General features: G+C 36.6%; 1 protein-coding gene across 3 annotated transcripts in view; it reads left to right on the top strand.

Annotated features, from left to right (window-relative positions):
* Nucleotides 1–20072, top strand: part of Coq6 (ubiquinone biosynthesis protein COQ6, mitochondrial) — a 143468-nt gene that overhangs the window by 116227 nt on the left and 7169 nt on the right. Inside the window, exon 12 of one of the 3 annotated variants that reach the window (XM_090375598.1) lies at nucleotides 8340–8411. The exons of the other annotated variants lie outside the window; for them this stretch is intronic. Within the exon in view, the coding sequence (XP_090231724.1) occupies nucleotides 8340–8372 (33 nt within the window). The 3' untranslated portion in view covers nucleotides 8373–8411. Of the gene's footprint in view, nucleotides 1–8339; nucleotides 8412–20072 lie in introns of those variants that run through there. 3 annotated transcript variants of the gene reach the window in all.

Genomic DNA, 20072 nt, shown 5'->3' with positions numbered 1-20072 from the left:
AACAGCTAGAACTTGCGATAAAGATAAATCTGTACTTTCATCTATTATCATTGAAAGCTTGTTTCTGCATATGTTAGAAATGTATATTTTTTCATGATAGGCTATGCCATGTTGTATAAGATAAGAGACTTTAGTCGCCTTCATCTGAACTTGTTTTGCAGTATTGCTATCATGAAATGCTTTCTTACATGCTTCTATAAGGTGATCACATTGCGCAAATGGAATATTATGCTCAGAAATGAGTACAGCAACTGTTAACTCTGCCTTTGCTACTTCTTCATTCTCCGTAGGTTTACGTTTTGTGAAGAACGTGTCTAACGTTGAACTTGTCTTAGCAATATTTGCACTTTTTTTATGTTTAACTGTATTTTTATGCGCTAGTAACATCGATTTATTAATTCTTTAATTTCTACATATATATTCTATAATTTCATTTCACAACAAATACAGTAAGATGCACCTTTTTCATTACTGTTTTCTTTCAACCAATCCTTTAATTCCGGATCTTCTAGCCATTCATTTCTAAAATTTTGAGTATACCACCGTTTACTCATCTTTCTCTGTGGGGAACAAGTTTCAGATATTGTGGGCAATTTGTGGGTATGGCTAATTAGCAGTTATCTTATTTAAAATGTTGTATAAAATAAAAAATAAATCACTAATCCATTAACATAAAATAGAAATAGTCACTACAATTTAAATTTATTATATCACTGTATGTAGTACACGCATAAATGTAAAAATCACACCAAATAATGCAATAATACCACGAACGATCACGAAAGACTGTGCAATAAAGACCGCCTTCCGCCTGCTCAATAGGCTGCGCATACATGTTAGTAACACGAACATGTATGCTTACATGTATGAACATGTAAGCGTAATTTCATAGTGTAGAACCCTGCAAAAACTTTGAAATCCTTTTACATTTGTAGTATTTTGTACAAGCACTTGAGATATTACAAATTATGATCAGTATTGTTAGAATATAAAATTAAGAAAATTGTAAACTGTTATTAAATGTATTAAATTTTATTGTATTTACAAGAAATAAAAATAAATTTTGACTTAAAATTAAAAATTACTGAAAAAACCCAGATAATGAGATATTTTTGTGAAAAAAACCTATCAACCCAGATGACAATCAAAAAACCCAGATCTGGGTGGAAAAACCCAGGAGTGGGAGCCCTGATAGTATCCAATCAAATTGGTCAGGCAAGACCTGCCCTTAACAAAACCATGCTGCATCTGAGCTATAACTGAATTCTTGTCTAGATGATCCTGCAGTGCTTCTTTAACCAGTGCCTCCATTAATTTACCTGGAACAGAAGTTAAACTAACAGGTCTATAATTACTTGTGTCAGCCTTTGATCCTCCTTTGTGAATTGGGGTTACATTTGCACATCTCCAGTCTATGGGTACCTCCCCTGAGTCCAAAGAAGCTCTCATAATTATGGCTAGGGGTTTGCTTACTTCCTTTGCTGCCTCCTTTAATATAACTGGATAGATCCCATCCACCCCAGGTGCCTTTTTTATGTTTATCCTCAACAATCTCTCCTCCACTTTCCTCTCAGTTATTACAAAATCATCCAGCTCACTGCCAATGTTTACTTTACCTACATCATTCTCCTTCCTGAATAACTCCTCATGCATGAATGTAGATGCAAAATACTAGTTTAGATTGTTAGCCACCTGAGCAGGATCCTCAACTGTTGAACCATCAATATCCAGTGGACCAATCTGATTCATCCCTTTCCTTCTTGAGTTTAAATATGTAAAGAACTCTTTTCTGTTTTTCTTTGCATCCTTTGCCAAGGATTTTTCGTAGTCTGCCTTTGCCTGCCTAATCTCCTTTGTGACTTGGTTACAGACCAACTTATATCTATCATAGGCTTCCATGTCACCCATTAATTTGTATGTATCCCATGCATTTTTCTTCTCTGCCACATGTCTCATTAGTTCATCTGACAACCATTTAGGCCTAAACCTTGAACAATATTTCTTAGTTGGTATGTAAAGCCCGGTAGCCTCCAAGATTAGTTCCTTGAATGCTTCCCATTTTGAGTTTGCTGTTGGTAACATCATCAGTTGGTCCCACTGTATAGAATTTAAATACTGTCTCAGACCATCATAGTCACCTTTACGAAAACAAAAACCCTTCCCTTTACCTCTGATGGTAGTTACCTCCTTGAGTAAATCCCACTTCAACACACTGTGATCACTGCCACCTAGTGGTTCATTTATCTGCAGATTCTTAATGCATGAAGAATCACTACTGATAATCAGATCAAGAGTATTGCTCCCTCTTGTTGCCTCACGAACATGCTGATGTAGAAAACAATCATCCAATAAATCCACAAAAGCCCTGCTAGTGTGTGAGTGACCAGCCCCCAAATTCCAGTCAATATCTGGGAAATTAAAATCCCCCATTATAAGACTCTCTGATTTACTGGCCCACTCTATTTCCCTGTACAATATCGTATTATACTCATCAGAGTCATTAGGCCTATAGCACACTCCTACTCTCAATTTTGATTTCCCTATGCTTATGTCACACCAAACTGACTCGACACTGCCCTGTCCATCGATGTCGACTGGCTTCACTTCCTTGGACTTTATGTGTTTCTTAATTAATAGCATAACCCCTCCTGTCCTGTCTATCCTTTCTATACACATTGTATTCCCCAAATTCCAGTTCCGCATTACTTATATCTGTGTGACACCACGTCTCTGATATCCCAACAATATCTGCCTTTGATGTTTTGAGCAATACCTCAAATTCATCAAATTTATTTACCAAACTCCTAGCATTGGTGTACACACAGGTATACATGCACCTGTTTCTATTCTTAGCTACCCTAACACAACCCATGTGTTTACTTGTACCGCAATGACTCCCAGCAGTCTCTGAAATATCCTGCATCTTGTTTTTCAGGCTTCTGCTCATTTCAATAAATGCAGTGCAAGAATCACTTCCACCTCTGCCAGTGGCTACTGTTAATCTATTAGTCCTTGTATCCCCCCAACTAGCAGTTTTCCGACCCACCTAACACTGCCTCGACAGCATCAGCAAATATTCTTGCACCCTTTCTATTTAAGTGTATCCCATCCCTGTAGAAGCAATCTCTCCTGTTAACAAGTACAGTCCAGACTGAAAAAAATTCTACCCCTTGAGCCTTGCACAATCCCTCCAGGGCCGAATTGATCGACAAGGCTCTCATCATATACTCCCTCCTATCGTGTCTGGGTAGAATTGCAGACACTTTCAAATTCAACCCTAATTCACGGCTTTTTTTCAACAGTGACCTGTACTTGCTAAGTAATTCCGCCGGTCTCCTACTCTTAATATCATTAGTGCCAACGTGTACAACTATATCACCTTTTGTGCCCTTAAAAGATGATATCCGCTCTACAACGTCATCAACCTTTGCCCCTGGCAGACATACCCTGGTCCTATTCCACCTATCCTTTTTACAAAGCATGTTCCCCATTTCCCTGACAATAGAGTCACCAACAACTACTAGTTCCTGTGGGACCAGCGCATTCTGCCTAGGGGGCTGCCTCTGTGTTGCCTGATGAGGCAAGCTCTGGCGTTGATGTGGGCAGCTGAGAGCTTGATGGGCCCCTCAATTTATTTCCTTCGAGGGCATCCACCCTGGCCTTCAAGCTCTCATAAAGGCCCATAACAACGCTGAGTTGTCGCCCGATTTTCTTGCACTCCTTACATCGTGCACACACAAAGACATCCCCCTTGGCAGTATCATGTCCCGTACCCGACTGCTCCGCAAACATCAAGCAAACAGTGCATTTTAAAAGACTGTGATTCAGAGGGCAACTGCCCCCCCTCAGTTCTCCCCTGAACCACAGCACTCCCATTAGCTTGAGCCTTTTGCTTTGCTGCTCTGGTCAGAGTCATGATTCCGATTTAATTCAATAAAATTTCAAAACAAAAATTAAATCCTTAAGTTATATCCCAAAACAGTTATGTTATATTTTTTTTTTTCGGTATCTAGTGTTTTCTGCAAGTTCCCTTTATACAACTTCCGTATCACGTGTACCACTATAGTTATGTATTAATTATTTGTTACGATTAAGTCGTTATATATATATAGAGTTAAAAATACAATTTAATTGACAATAAAGTTTATCAAGATTAATAGATTTACTGATTAATTGACAATATTATATTATGCACTATACTACACTAAGCTTATGCTATCGTGTAAAAATGGCGGGAATTCTCGAACGGTACTTCTACGGACTCGTAAGTATTGATTAGCTTCCAAATCTCGCTATCTCAATTTAGAATAAACTAAGGATCCTGACTAGGTCTATAATCTACTTATAGAAGATAATTTGATATAACAATTGGTTAATAAATCGACTAAATTTGGTTAAAAAAAAAGACCTCTCGTTCAATTTGTAACACGTGCATTTGATACCGTTACCGATACTAAGTAATACCTACAAAATCTCTGTCTAAGTTAAACTTTAAACTAAGTATCGTAACTAGGAATATAAAGCTACTCTAGAAAAAAAAAATAAATAAATAATAATAATAATACTAATTAAACCCCTACACAACAGAATGAAGTGACTGGAAAAAAAAGAGGAAAACTGCAAAATGTTAGTGATATGGTAGGCGTCCTTTCAGACATAAATTTATCTTAAATAAATTATATAACTGACTGCATGAAAATTTTCAGAAGTGAAAAACTCCAGGAAAATCATTGAAATATGTCCCCTTTACTGGAATAAAGCTCCCACTAACTGAAATGAATTAAAAATAATAATAAAATGACCTAATAGAATGGAAACTGAGATTGTGTGATATATATAGAGATGAGAATGGCACAAAAATACACCTTGAGAAAAATTTTAGAAAGAGAAATTTGACTGCAAATGACCCATCTCTTCAAGGAAAGCCTGCAAGGCACTTCAGCAGGTGAAGGAAGAACATAGTGTTTCACTAATGCTGTAACTGTTCAACCATTGAGCAAACACCTTGCCAACCAGCAAAACAAGCAAGGCAGTAAAAATGAACTAAAAATGCATGAATATGAATATAAATATTCATGGACAGTGCCTCTAATGGGAATAGGGCATCTAATTAATAATTTTATTTCAAATCTCAAATATAAAAAGGTCTATGACATTAACTAAAATAATATCTAATTTTGAAAGAAGGAACCAACAGTGAGGATTTTTGAATGTGATGACCAATGTAGATAAAAAGGCTGCCAAGCAACAGGGGAAAAAAAAGTATGAGGATTAGCCAAGTTTGATGACTGGGGGCAGATCAAATGCCAGCATAAAATATGAGACTGGAATAGATCAGAAAAACCATTGTGTTAGATTTGATAAAATTGAAATTATACAAACATGTAAAGAGTAAAGTGGATGAAAGGACAAGCTAGCCTGCAATATAAGTCATACAGCTCATCAGTGCATGACTAAAGTTGGGGAGAAAAACTACAGGCAGCTCAATGTCGCTCACTTGGCTTCATACTAATGCTATGGAAGAAAAGGCCTTGTGAGTGGCCTTGATTGCCTGTTTTTTCATCTCTGCTGTAATTATAATGGCAGCAAAAATGCAACTTAGTGACCTTTGTTGCTATGATGAGAAACTGCTTGAATTTCTGCATAATATTCCTCAAGAAGAATAGTTAATTGTTTTCTTATTCTCCATTACAAAAATATTTTTTCTCTGGAGCAAATCCATTAGTATTCTGACAATATTGACTGTTACTATGTTTGGTCATTTGTTCATATTCAACAAATTAAAATTGTTATTTACATTTTAATCACCACCTTCTAATCACTATAAACATTCAGATATAAATAAGCTCAGTTGTTAGTGCTTAATATTCACTGAAATGTGCTTCTCCGAAACTGCTCGATCCCAAGGGTGCCAAACTTTAATGAGTTTACTATCTTTACAACTAAATTCCAAATAGCAAATGCTTAATGTATGATACTCACCTTATAAAATCTGCAATAGTTATTAGGGTGAATTGATAGCTAAATTTTGGGTTGATTAATTTAAATTAATAAATTAAAAGCGAGATAAAAAATAAATTAATTTAATTCGACGGAATTTAAAATAATCGCAAGGAGGTAGAAGTGCACAACTCTGTCCCTGGTTGTTGCGAAGGATAATTAATTAAAAAACTCTGAGTAATATAGAACTGATCAAGGCCAATAGTCCATAACGATGGACTTTCGTTTAGTTAAAAAAAAAAAAAAAAAACTTATCCAACGAACTCCAATATCTCACAAAAAAGTTTATAGCTAGGAACTATCCACCCCAACTAATTCAACACACTACTTTCATTGCAAAAAGTAATATTAACAACTCAACCAAACACATTACTAAAGCAAATACACGTATCACCCTTCCCTATCACAGTGAACTCGCAGGACAGTTCCGTCAGGTATTTATAGGCACAGATATCACTCTCATATTTTCAGCATACAACAAACTCGGATCTTTATTCAATACATATAAAGATACACACAAGTACCCAACAAGCAATATGAACAACATAATATATCTGATCAGACGCCAACTGGAAGCACTACAAAGTTCGGTTCCACAAAAACTTCTAATACACATACATACTATCACTATAACAGTTTTAGAACAGGACAATCTAGCACCGAGCTACAATACATGCCCATACCCACAATCACACCCCCTAGTTGATTCCGCCATTACAAACTAAAAACCAGCTACAAAATTCTCCGATATGAGGCTCTCATTATTGAATGGTCCTGTCACCACTCTAAACTTAACATCATAAATGCAAAACTCCCCTTCAATCTTTCCCCGGTCTGGAACCTCTCACATTTGAGATTCCCACATGTTCCAAAGAGCATCATGGGAGTATAGATATTTCTTTTAAATACAGCACGCGCTCATTCTCTACTCAACTTTGCCAACTTCAGCAAAGTTGAGTAGAGTTTGTTTTAACTAAACGAAAGTCCATCGTTATGACTATTGGCCTTATCAGTTTTATATTGCTCATAGAGTTTTTAAATTAATTATCCTTCACGACAACCAGGGACGGACTTGTGCACTCTACCTCCTTGTGCTTATTTTAAATTCCGTCAAATTAAATTAATTTTTTTTTATCTCGATTTTTAATTTATTAATTTAAATTATTCAATCCAAAATTTAGCCATCAATTCACCCTAATAACTATTGCAGATTGTATAAGGTGAGTACCATACATTAAGCATTTGCTATTTGGAATTTTGTCTAACAATCACGGTATTTTAAGAATTATATAATTTCTCATACTATCTTTACAACTTAAATGGTGTAACAGATTATGTTAGTAAATCCAGCTAGATCAGCCATTGTCATTTTTCCAATTCACATTGAGGTTTGTTAAGATTTTTGCCAATAAAGAGGTATTTCATGATTGCCTGTTATGTATATATACAGAGCAGCTAGGAGTTCCTTTTCCACACTAGGGAGTGAGTGTCCATTTTGGAGAGGTCATTTAACATACAGATAACATATAATTATATTATCTGTATGATTATATGTTAAATAACATTTAACATACAGTTGCTAATATTTCTTTTTCTGGATACCATATTATTCCTAGCTAGAAGTATTAGCAACTATATGTTAAATGATCTTTCCAAAATGGACACTCCCTTATTTGACAAAGGAACACATAGCTGTACCTCTGTATATAAACATAACAGCCAATTATGAAATACCTGTTAAGGGAGGCTTTATTCTGTTAATGACTGATTAAATAAAGCCATAAATGCCTTTTCTGGAGCGTATTTTTAATACTCATTTTGCATATTGGCATATTTTTTTTTTTTTTTACACTTTTTAGTGATTAAGCATCTGGGTTTTTATTGTTTAGCATTGATAAAAAAAAAATCAGAACAAATATGAATATGTAATATATCTGTGTGAAATGAAACATTTTTAATTGTTTTAGTTTTTTGTGTGCATGTGTTTGCTATATTAGCAAATTATCAAAAAACAAAACTGTTCATTGGTAATTTGCCGAATTAAATTAAATTAAATTAGAGCACCAAAATGTCAACAAATACCTGAAATAAAATTATACACGATGTGCAAGAGTTTTAGTGGAAAAAAGTTCTTGTTTTAAATTTCCAAATAAAAATTATTTGAGAATTATAATAATAAAGTGTTTTGTTATAATGTGACTAATTTTTTGTTATTTTTTTAACTTCAGTGATAAAATTTTCATTTATTCAACAATTACCAACTATATAATATTTTAAATAGTAAAATATTTAACAGGATACATTAACTTTATAATTGTGTTTTTTGTTTTTTTTTGCAGGAAAGGATTATTTCTTATGCTTCCTCCTGCTAATAAGAATAAATTCCTTCAAGATATTATTTTCTCAATGGCAATAGTTTTTTTGTTTTTATATAAAATCATATTATGAGATTCTGTGGTGAGTGGTTAATACAGATAATTTCTACTGTTATAATAAATGTACTCTTTGTTATCCTGTAGAGTGATCATAATTTTATTAATTTAATATTTACATAATATTTCAATACTTTTATCCACAAAAAAATGTTCAAATTTATTTCTCTGTAGTACAAATTCACTCTTTTCCCAATACTTCAATGTTCCACCATTTCATCAAGTGTCCTGTTTGCTGCAAGCCTGACCTTAATGAACTGAATTCAAAAATCATGATTGAATCAATATGGATTAGGGAGGACAGAGACATTTTGGGCTTTCCTCTCATTATGGCTGAATTATACTGAGTGGACAGAAATCATGGGATACCTACCTAGTAATGGGTAGGCTCACCTTTTGCCAGGATAAGAGCAGTCACACAGCGAGGCATTGTGTCCACTAGTTCACAGAAGCTTTCCACAGGTATTTCCATCCATGTTTGCTGCACCGCTGTCAATAATTCTGTTGCATTCCTGGGTGGAGGATCCAAAGTTCAAATGGACCTTTCCACAGCATACCAAAGATGCTCCACAGGGTTCATGTCCGGTGAACAGGGTGGCCATTCCATGGTGGTAAAATCTGTGGAATGCTCTTCGAACCATGTTCTAGTCATCACAACTCTGGGGAGGCACACTGTCCTGCTGAAAGAGTCCATTGCCCTGTGGGTGCATGATGACCACAAAAGGATGCAGATGGTCTGCAAGGATGGACACATAACCTGGACCATTCAGAGATGTATCTACTCATCTCTGAACGGTCCAGATTACGGGTCCCAATGTGTGCCAGTTGAACACACTCGAGACCATTGCCGACTGTTCACCTGCCTGAACAGTTCCTTGTTGACATGACAGGTGCATAGTTTTGTGCGGTTTCCTCCAGAAGTGCACCCTTCCATCTTGAAATAACTGGAAACAGGCCTCCTTGTCTCAGGAGACTGGTTTCTATTCATCTAAGGTCCAGTGCTGTTGTTCTTTTGCCTAGTTCAGGTGTAGAGTCCTGTGTCGTGATGTTAGCAATAGGACTCTGGTGGGTCGGGTTGGCAGCTCCCATAACCTATTGCAGCTAATGATCACCTGGTGGTATTGGCAGGGAAGTTTCTGGCACCTCTCTCATTGAAGTCAGCGGTGATTTGTGCCACTATTGCTCTCCAATTGGCTGAAGCAATATGAGACAGATGTCAACGGCCATGTTCATCCACCACCTTTCTCTGCCCACACGCTGTCCAAGATGAGATGTTATTCTGGAAATGGTGTATTATTGATACTGTTGAACGGGGATAGTGCAATTTCTGTACCACCTTCGTGATAGTAATCCATGCATTGGGCACTCACTATCATCCCTCTTTCAAAGTCAGTTAACTCGTGTTTATCCATACTGACAGCAAATTACCATCTATGTGAATGCAGTGTACCTATATACCTGCCAAGTGGTGGGTTTGTCCACTAGCGAGAGGGGTGACAGCATCACGTTGCCCAGGAACCCCCTTGAATTCTGTCCTTTCAGTGTACTGCTCCAATTTGAATAGCAGTCTGTGTGCAACAATAGCAAAAGTTTTCCTGAAATCCAAGTACATGATATCAAAATTATTTTGTGCATCCAGCTCCTTTGTGTCCATGTCATAATAACCAATGAAACTGGTCAAACAAGATTTCCTCTTAACAAGCCCATGCTGTGTTTGAAGTATAATTGTGGCCTTGTCTAGATGATCCTGTATTACTTCTTTTCCAGTGACTCCATTAGTTTCCTTGGAACAGAAGTTAAATTAACAGGTCTGTAATTATTCATGTCAGCATTTGATCCCCCCTCCTTGTGAATTGGAGATACATTTGCACTTAACTAGTCTGCAAGGATGCACTCATCCCCCCCCCCCCTTGTGAATTGGAGATACATTTTCACATAACTAGTCTGCAAGGATGCACTCATAATTAGGTCTAAGGGTTTGTTTACTTCCTTCGCTGCCTCTCTTAATATAACTGGATAGATCCCATCCAGACCACACCTTTCTTATGTTTCCACTTTTCTCTCAGTTATTACAAAATCATTTAGCTCCCTGTTAGAACTTGATAAATTTCTGGCATTCCCTTTCCTGAAGAATTCCTTGTGTGTGAATGTAGATGCAAAATACTCATTCAGTTTGTCAGCAACCTCATCAATAGTCAAACCATTGATATCAAGTGGACCAATCTAATTTATCCCCTTCCTTCTAGAATTTACAAAGTCTTTGCTGTTTTTCTTTGCCTCCTTTGCCAAAGATTTCTCATAATCTACCTAACCTCCTTTGTAATTTAATTACAGACTAGATTATATCTACCATGGGCTTCTAGTAGATATGTGGCACCTGATTATTTATATGCACTTTTCTTTTCTGTCATGTGTTTCATCAGTTCATCTGACATCCATTTATACCTTGAAGAGTATTTCTTAGTTGGTATGAAAAGCCTAGTACCTTCTGTGATTAATTCTTTGAATGCTTTTCGTTTAGAATTTGCTGATTCTAAACGGAAAGCATTAAAATTTGCTGATGGCAACATCGTCAGTTGCTCCCATTGTATAGAATTTAAAAACTGTCTGAGACCATTGTAGTCTCCTTTATGAAAGCAAAAACCCTTCCCTTTATACTTTATGGTAGTTACATCTTTGAGTAAATTCTAAATCAATATACTGTGATCACTGGCACCCAGTAGTTATTTCATCTGCAAATTCTTAATGCATGAATAATCACTACTGATAACCAGATCAAGAATATTACTCCCTCTTGTTGCCTCTCGAACATACTGTTGTAGAAAACAGTCATCCAATAAATCAACAAAAGCCTTGCTAGTCTGAGTGATTAATCGACAAGTTTAAGTCAGTATCTGGAAAGTTAAAATCCCCTATTATAAGACATTCTGATTTACTGTCCGACTCTATTTCTCAGTACATCTGTTTGTTGTATTCATCAGTGTCATTATGCTTATAACCCTCTCCTACTCTCATTTTTGCTTTCCCAGCAGTTATGTCACACCAAACTAACTGAACATTGCATTGGATATCTAGCAGTCTGTAAAAAAAAAAAAAAAAAACACATTATTTTGGATGAATGGGATTTTTCTATGTAGCATGAAATGTTCCATTAGTAAGTTTTGATTGTTCACTTTTCATCCATTTTTGAAATACCCTGCTTGTCACTGAAATTGCCCCAGGTAATTGCTCAAGCATGCACTCCTTGCATGCTTGAGCTCAAGGTAGAATGACAGAATCAGCGTATACAAGAAATTGTGTATCAATTGATGTGTACCATATTTATAAAATATGGTACACCTTAATATAAAGTATGGCTTCATGAACTGTGATACAATCAAGAAAATGTTGTAGGGAGTCGTAAAGGTAGTGTCAAGAAGATGAAGGTAATGACACCTTGGTGAATGAATGTTGAGCCATGCTTCTTACCCTTGTGCTGTGAGTTGGGCAACAGTTGAGAGACTGAGGTCAGTGAAATCTTGTCATTTGTCATATCTCAAATATGTTCGATGAGTGATCATCATCATCATCATGAATTTCATCTATCCATCTCCGCCTTTGTCTTCATGACTGAATTTCATCTATCCATCTCCGCCTTTGTCTTCCAGGTTTTCTTCTAGCTCCTCTTGGGTACCATTCTGTTATTTTCTTAGTCCATCTGTCATCATGTCTTCGAGCTATGTATCCTGCCCAAGACCATTTTAGTTCTTTAGTTCTGATAAGAATGTTCTTTACTTGAGTTTGCTGCCTAATCCATGTGTTTCTCTTCTTATCTAATAGTCTGATTCCCAATATAATTCGTTCCATTCTTCGCTGTGTAGTTCTCAGCTTCTCTTCCATTCTTTTGGTGAGTGCCCAAGTTTCACTTCCATAAGTCATGGTGGGGAGTATACATTGGTTCATTATTTTACGTTTCAGACAAACTGGGATATTGCTCTTCAGTATGTGACTATATTTCCTGAATGCTATCATTCCAAAATTTATTCTTCTCTTGACTTCCAGCCATTTATCATTATTACAGCTAATAACTTGTCCCAGATAAGTATATGACTCCACCTTTTCAATTACTGCTCCTTCAATAATTATTTCCCTTTCTTTGGCATACTTGTTCATCATTACTTCTGTTTTAGCCATATTCATCTTTAGTCCAAAATCCTTACTAACTGTGCATAACTGATTAAGATTTTCGTCTAATTCTTTAGCATCGTGGCTTATGACCACAATGTCATCTGCAAATTGTAAATGGTTTAGGTACTCTCCATTCACATTGACTCCTTTCTGCGACCAGTCTAATCTTCTGAAAGCTTCCTCAAGGGCAACAGTAAACAGCTTCGGAGATATTGTGTCTCCTTGTCGAACTAATTTCTCAATTTTAAATTTCCTACTGTCTTTGTCTAGTCTAATAAAGGAGGTAGCACTCTCATATATTTTTTTCAAAATCATAATATATGGGGTATCTATGCCTTGTCTTTCCAGTGCCTGAAACATTGCCTTATGCTGTATGGAGTCAAATGCGTTTTCATAATCCACAAATGCCAGGCATAATGGTGTTTTATATTCATTTGCTTTCTCCATTAGCTGTGATATTACGTGAAGGTGATCCATAGTTGAGAATCCTGTCCTAAAGCCAGCTTGCTCTTTCGGTTGATTCTCATCAAGTATTCTTTCTAATCTGTTAGTAATAACCCTTGTGAACAACTTGTAGATGTGGGATAACAAGCTAATTGGTCTATAATTTTTCCAATTTCTGATTTATCTCCTTTCTTATGCAGCAAAACTATGATTGCATTATTCCACTGCTTAGGCGTCACACCTTTTCTAATGCACTTTGTGAAGAGCCTTGCCAGTTTTTCTGTTATGTCTCTTCCTCCCAATTTTAACAACTCTACTGTAACTTCATCTTCTCACGGGGCTTTCTGATTCTTCATTTTCTTCAATGCATGTTCTACCTCATCAGGAAGAATATCGGGTATGTCGTATGTGTTGCTACTTTGCAATCCATTTTCCCCACTGCTGGCATCATTCCCCTGCTCCTTGTATAATTCTCTATAGTAGTCTTCTGCTATTTGAATTATGCCTTCTCTGCTGTTTATAAGTACACCATCGCTATTCTTCAGTTTCAGTATCATTTGTCTTTCTGTATTACTGCTCATGGCTGCTGATTTAAATCCTTTGTTTTCCCTTAATGCTTGTTCTACTTTTCTTATGTTAAATCTTCTTATGTCCTCTCTGAGTCTCTTTCTAATGGCTTTGCATAACTCAGTATACTCAATTTTCTCCCTGTCAGTGTTTTTCTTGCTCTTCATTTGTCGTCTTCGGTTCATCATGACAAGTGTTTCTTGACTAATTTTTTCTTCTTTGGATTTCTTTTTACCTATAGGTTTCTTGGGCTTTATCACTTTCAGAAAGTTGTAATATTCCTCGTCGATATCTTGGTCCTGAGCAGTCTGCAGAAGTTCAAACTTGTTCTTAAGTTCCAGTACATACTGCTTTTTCTCCTCTTCTGTTATCTCAAAGACCTTTGTTATTATTTACTCGAGTCAGTTTTTTTTCCTTTCCTTTCCTACATCTATATCAAGTGTATATCTTACCATTCTGTGATCACTTCCAACATTTACCTTATTCAGGACGGTAACATCATTCACAATATATCTTCTGTTAGTGAGGATGAAGTCGATTTCATTAGTTGTTAATCCATTTGGACTCTTCCATGTCCACTTTCTGTTCACCCTTTTCTTGAAAAAAGTGTTCATTACTGACAGTCCTTGAGATTCTGCAAATTCCACAAGTCTTTCACCTCTTTTATTTCTTTCACCAATTCCAAAATTTCCTATAGTTCCTCTTTCTGCGCTGTTTTGCCTTTTTCCAACTTTAGCATTGAAGTCCCCCATAATAATAGTGTAGTGGGTTTTCTGCTCATCTAGAAGACTCGATTTCGGTGTACATTTCTTCAATCTCTTCATCATCATGGCTCGATGTTGGTGCATAAATCATTATAATCTTTAGCTTGTACCTCTTAGAAATCTTGAGTATTAGTCTTGACACCCTTGGTGATGTACTTTTGAATTCCAAAATGTTGTTTTTAAAATCTTTATGGACCAGAAACCCAACTCCACCTTCACTCCTTTCACTGTTTCCATTGGTGTACAGCAGATTTCCACTTGATAAACTTATAAGTTATTCATTTCTTCTTCTTGTTTCAGCCAAACCGATGATATTCCAATTCACATTTTCTAATTCCTTTTCCAGTTCTAATATCCTGTCTTCACCGATGAGTGATCTTACGTTATAACAGGCCAAGTTCAGTTTCCGTGCATGGCAACCTGGTCGTATCCAGAGATTCTTAGCACCCTCTGCTTCCACCGTGATCCTCCCGCTGCTGTAAGAGGGAGAGTGAAAGCTGCTGGGGACTGAGGGCCATTTCTTTTGTCGTGCTATCATATGCTGGAGGGTTTGGTCTTTTCCTCTTCACGCTGACCAGGCGTCTTGAAGAGAACCACTCTACACGTTCGTTGCCACCTAAGTGACGTAACAGGGCTTACCTTCGAGAAGGTGTGCATGAGTGGATTTTAGGGAGGCAGGCCAACCGGACTTCTCCTAAATCTTCTGTAATAGAGAGATATTGGATCCATCAGTGTTTTAGGCTGAGTGTTGATAACACACAGGATACCTGTTCCCCTCTAAGCCTCGATGAGTGATAGATCTGGTGAACTTGCAAGCAAAAGAAGCCAGTCCACATCACATAGGCACTGTTAGCATATAAGCATGATATTTGAGTAGACATTGTTCTGCTGGAAAATGGCATTTAAGATGGAGTGCAGAATCTAAGAATGGTATGGTGTCAGTATAATGTCTTGTGTCAACATGCCCCTAATACTGGCCAGAGGTAAATGACTTGTAACCAATAGTGTCCCATACCATGATTCCAGTTGTTGACCTCATATGCCACTCTCTGATGCAGGCTAGATTATCTCTTGTCCACTGGCATACTTCTAGACATGCATATGGTCACTGGATCCCAAACAAATATAATCTGTCATTAAAGCTGTGGTGTCATTCTTTTCCCCAGTCAGCTCTCTTCCTACAGCCACTGCAGGCAGCAGTGAATATAATTGCTATCTTTTCCAGACCAGGTGAAAATGGCCATAGTTTAAATCCCATCAATGCTGCAATGAATTTTTATAGGCTTTTTTCCACACTATAGCTGAAATAGTCGGTCTCAGCCAAGGCTTACATGGCTTTTCATCCACAAACACAATCACTTGTGCAAACAGCGATCAAATGGTGTCAGGGATAGACATGGCAACAGACAGTGTAATGCAGCCCACTTGCAGTCATGTGCCAATCATGCTTCCTGATACAGGTAGGAATTGTGTTACAATGCTGGAAACCTGGCAGATTGTGACATATGTTTGTCTCCCATGCTTGTCCCATTCTGACATTCTTCTGGTGCTACCAGAGCTCTGGTAGTGTCTGAGTATCTTTCTATATCTATTGTTGCCAACAGGGTCTAACTATTTGGACATCATAAGCCACACAAATGGCAGTTTGCCGTATTGACAACCTAACAATCTTATCCCTTTCAAAAAAGATATCAGCTGTACATAACATCACCATGTGCATATTAAGAAGGCATTGCCCACTCAAAGATGGTTGTTTGCCTGCTAATGTTTATAAAAATTTTTGTGGCACCATCAGTTTCCTATGTTGGGGTAACATATGTTATTGGATATTCTACTGCACTGAATTGTTTACTCCTGTGTATGTTTATATGTCAGTTATTCATGCAATTTTCAGTAATAATCCTAAGTCCATCTAATTTATTTCAATGGCAAGCAGTGTGATACAAGTAAAGGTAGTCCCCAATTTACGCTGGTGCTAGGTTCCTGGGTGGGGGGGGCAGGCACAAATGGAACCCTTTATATCATGGAGTAAATGGGAAATCACAGGGTTATGTTCAGGTACCAAAAATTTTAGCTACCAATTTGCATCAATTGTTTTATTTTAAGAGCATTCTTCATAACTGCAGTAATAGTCGATGGAGGCATATTCATAGCCCTACACACATTAGGTCAGCTTTCACCAGCTTCCATCCTCTGAATAACCTCCATCTTATTTTCCAATGTGATAGATCAATGTGCCTTTTTCATGCTTTTATTTGCACTAGAATTCATTGAATTTCCTTACCAGACATGGTAAGGAAGTTCTTTGTTCTTTATAACATGATTGGCAAAAACTACACACGGCTATCACTATTTTTAATTGTTTAATTTATTAATAGCACAATTAAAAAAAATTTTAGCATAATAAATTTCCCACGGTGTAAACAACAACCGACTGCTTCACCGCATGGACCTTTAACATCTGCATCCATGAGTGGCTACTTTTAGGGCAGGAAGTTTTCTTGTCTGATTGGCTATGATAGGGATGCACTAATTTGCTCAGATTGTCCTCGATCATGTGAACAGTGCATGACACATAGTAAAGTATGATGCCGATAAATTGTCGGACGATTTTAAACTTAACAGAGGAAGGTTTGCTGTAAATGATTAAGAAAATTTAGACCACAGCCATATGGTGTATTATGTACGATAAGTCATTACACTTTTAAAACTGGATATTGTGAATCATAATTTTTTTTTTTTTTGTTACCACTTCAAAATTTTGGTAGTGGCAAATTTGTTTTGATGGTGGAACAGAATCAAAACATTTTGATTCTGGTCCACCCTCAAAACCAGGAATTCACCAAACAGTTAAGATATCTGGGAGTATTCTAAAATTTAAAATATACCTTGTTTTTTTATCAAACAACAGAGGAAAATTGAAGAAGCTTTATACAACAGGTATCATCTAAAAATGTAATTGAAAAGTTTTAGTGGGAATTGAAAGTTAGTCAAACAAAATCAGTTGGACTAAATGAGGCAATTTTCAAAATGAATGACAATGGTGACTCCCATAATTGTATATTGTTGACATAATCCACATTCAAAACTGGAAGTCAGATGATGTAAGAGTGGTGGGAAGAGGTACCCACCATCCCAACAGCATTTAATTGACTTGTTTTATTCATAAGGACTTTATTTTTTTTTTTTTTTTTTGAGGGCTCTGTCATAGGAATATGCACAACCCAAACTACAAGACAAGGCATCTTTTTTTAATACAAGATGCCATCTCAGCATCTTATTTTCTCATCATAGATGAATTTCCAAATAAATGAATATATCACCATTGACTGGTGTCTATAGCCAATAAACATAGATCTTTAGGCAATATGATAACATTTATTGGGGTTTGATGTGGAATATTCTAAAATTAAACACAAGCTAATAAAAGTATGGCTTATGCATATGTTAAGGCAAAAGGACAATACAGTCAGTCCTCGTATAACACGTGTTTACACTACATGAATTCGATCATACATGATTTATAAATAGGGGAACAATATCGTATATAACACGAACCGAATCCGCTTATGCACAATTCACCTTTGTGTTTACAAGAAATGGCAGTTGAATGCAGAATCACCCCAACTGAACACAACACGATAGGAATGAAGAGAAGATTCTGAAAATGTATTTGTTTTTTTTTATCAGTGAAGGGTAAAAACACAATTCATTTCGTAAAAACCCACACAATTCCAGCAATCGGTATTATCGCAAATGCAATTAGATCGAGTTTACTACCATTTTATAACAGATTCCACTAACATAAACGCAACTGGAAATTGTTTTTTATTGTTTTAAGGTAGTAACCCTCAGAAATGTTATTTTGTAAAATGTGAGCTAGTGAGGTGTTCATAGTGTCTCTCTGCCTTCGGTGTTGTTTATTCAGTTGCTACACACGCGCAGCTTTCTTTATGTGTATCAAGTGTGTCTCCTCATTTTGTAATTGTGCTTTATTTCCTAAAAATGGGTTAAATACTTAAAAGGTGTGAAAAGGAAGCGTCCTGATGAATACACTACAGATTCAGAGAGAAAAAGAAAAGCAATATCGATAAACAGAGGCAGACTGGATCAAAAATTCTTACCCCGGAAAATTTGTAGTGACCTCATAGTAGCATTTATGGCCAAAATGACACCAGCCTCCGGCCAACCGGGGTTTCCACAGTAAGGCTTATGGGCCAGTCCGCCTCTGTCGATTGAGAAAAAATATGAAATTGTGAAATGCTTTGAGCGAAATGAAAGACCATGTGATATTGCACGTGCTACAGGCCTAAATGAGGCAACGCCGAGAATTACAAAGAATGCAGAGAAAATAAAAACAACTTTCATAGCAGTAACAACTCAAAGTGTAATTAAAATCCATTAGATTAAGACACAAAGAATTGGAAGAGATGGAACGGCTGTCATCTGTTTGGATAGAAAATCAAACAAAAAACAAGTTTGCTTACGATAGAAGCAACAGCAGTAGCAATATTTTATTATGTAATAGTTGTAATAAAATACCTAATGATTATTTATTGTGTTTGGTAATGTTTTCGTTACAAATGTGTGTTCAATCTTGGGTGGTCAGCACGTAACCCCATTTTCCCATAGGGCCTGTCGTTTATATTGCACGAGGGTTTCTAGGAACACAACTACTGTGCCATACGAGGACTGATTGTACTTTGAAAAATAAGTGTTGTCAGAAAATGTTTGATTATAGTTTTAATCTTGTTTTTATTGATTAATTAAAGGATGAAAACAGGTTTATATGAGGAGATACTTAACACGTTGAACTTGGCAACTTTAAATATAAAAAAATATATTTAAATTTTTAGTTTTTTTTTTTGTTATAATTGCCAAGGACAACTCTTTTCCCAGTACTCTTAGTTATTAAAAATTTAAGACTGCATTCTAGATGCAATATAGAAATCCTTCTTTGAACTGAAGAGGGGCTAAGAAGAAAATCTCTTTTTTTTAACAATCTATATGTCCACTAATAAATGTGTTATCTCTCATTTTTGGAAACAGATTGTATATGTTTGAAGGTGTCACTCTGAGGATCCTCAGTTTAACCAGTCCCAGCTTCATATGAAGTGGTGGTGTTGACCTACTGACATGTTGTCTCAATGGTAATCAAAGCAATGGAACTTAATGAAACCACCTACAAACACAGAAGGAATTCCAGTTTTTAAGATTGTACAAACATCCCATTTATACTATTAATATCAAATTACTGTGCACACAGAGCCAAACGGAGACAGAATAAATTATGACAAGTTTAATAATAGGAAAACACATACATACATATATTAGATTAGATACATACAAAAAGCTTTCGGTTGTTTTTGTCAACCATCCTCAGTCAAACTGACAGTTAAGAGTGGAACATGAGGGCACGTACTCCCAATCACGTACATGAACTGCGTGATTAATTATTGGATGTTGCCAGCGTTTGTCATTAATCAGAATTGTTGTTTCAATGATAGGATGGACCCGACATCCACTACTCCTGTTGACCGAGGTATTGGAGCATGTGATGTTCAACGACTCCAACCAGGCGCATTGTCGATAGTGGCGGGAACAATCACGACAGCGCAGTGTGGGTCGATGTTGTGGTAATGCCCAAACGTGTTCGGCAATAGCTGAGTGTTCTACATCCGCTAAGTGGATTGCTCTT

The sequence above is a fragment of the Mastigoproctus giganteus genome, chromosome 6 (genome assembly GCF_048544385.1).
Source record: "Mastigoproctus giganteus isolate SK-2022 chromosome 6, ASM4854438v1, whole genome shotgun sequence".
Classification (NCBI taxonomy): Eukaryota; Metazoa; Arthropoda; class Arachnida; order Uropygi; family Thelyphonidae; genus Mastigoproctus; species Mastigoproctus giganteus.
Note: the sequence above shows the minus strand (reverse complement) of the source record. Positions and strands in the feature narration are given on the sequence as shown.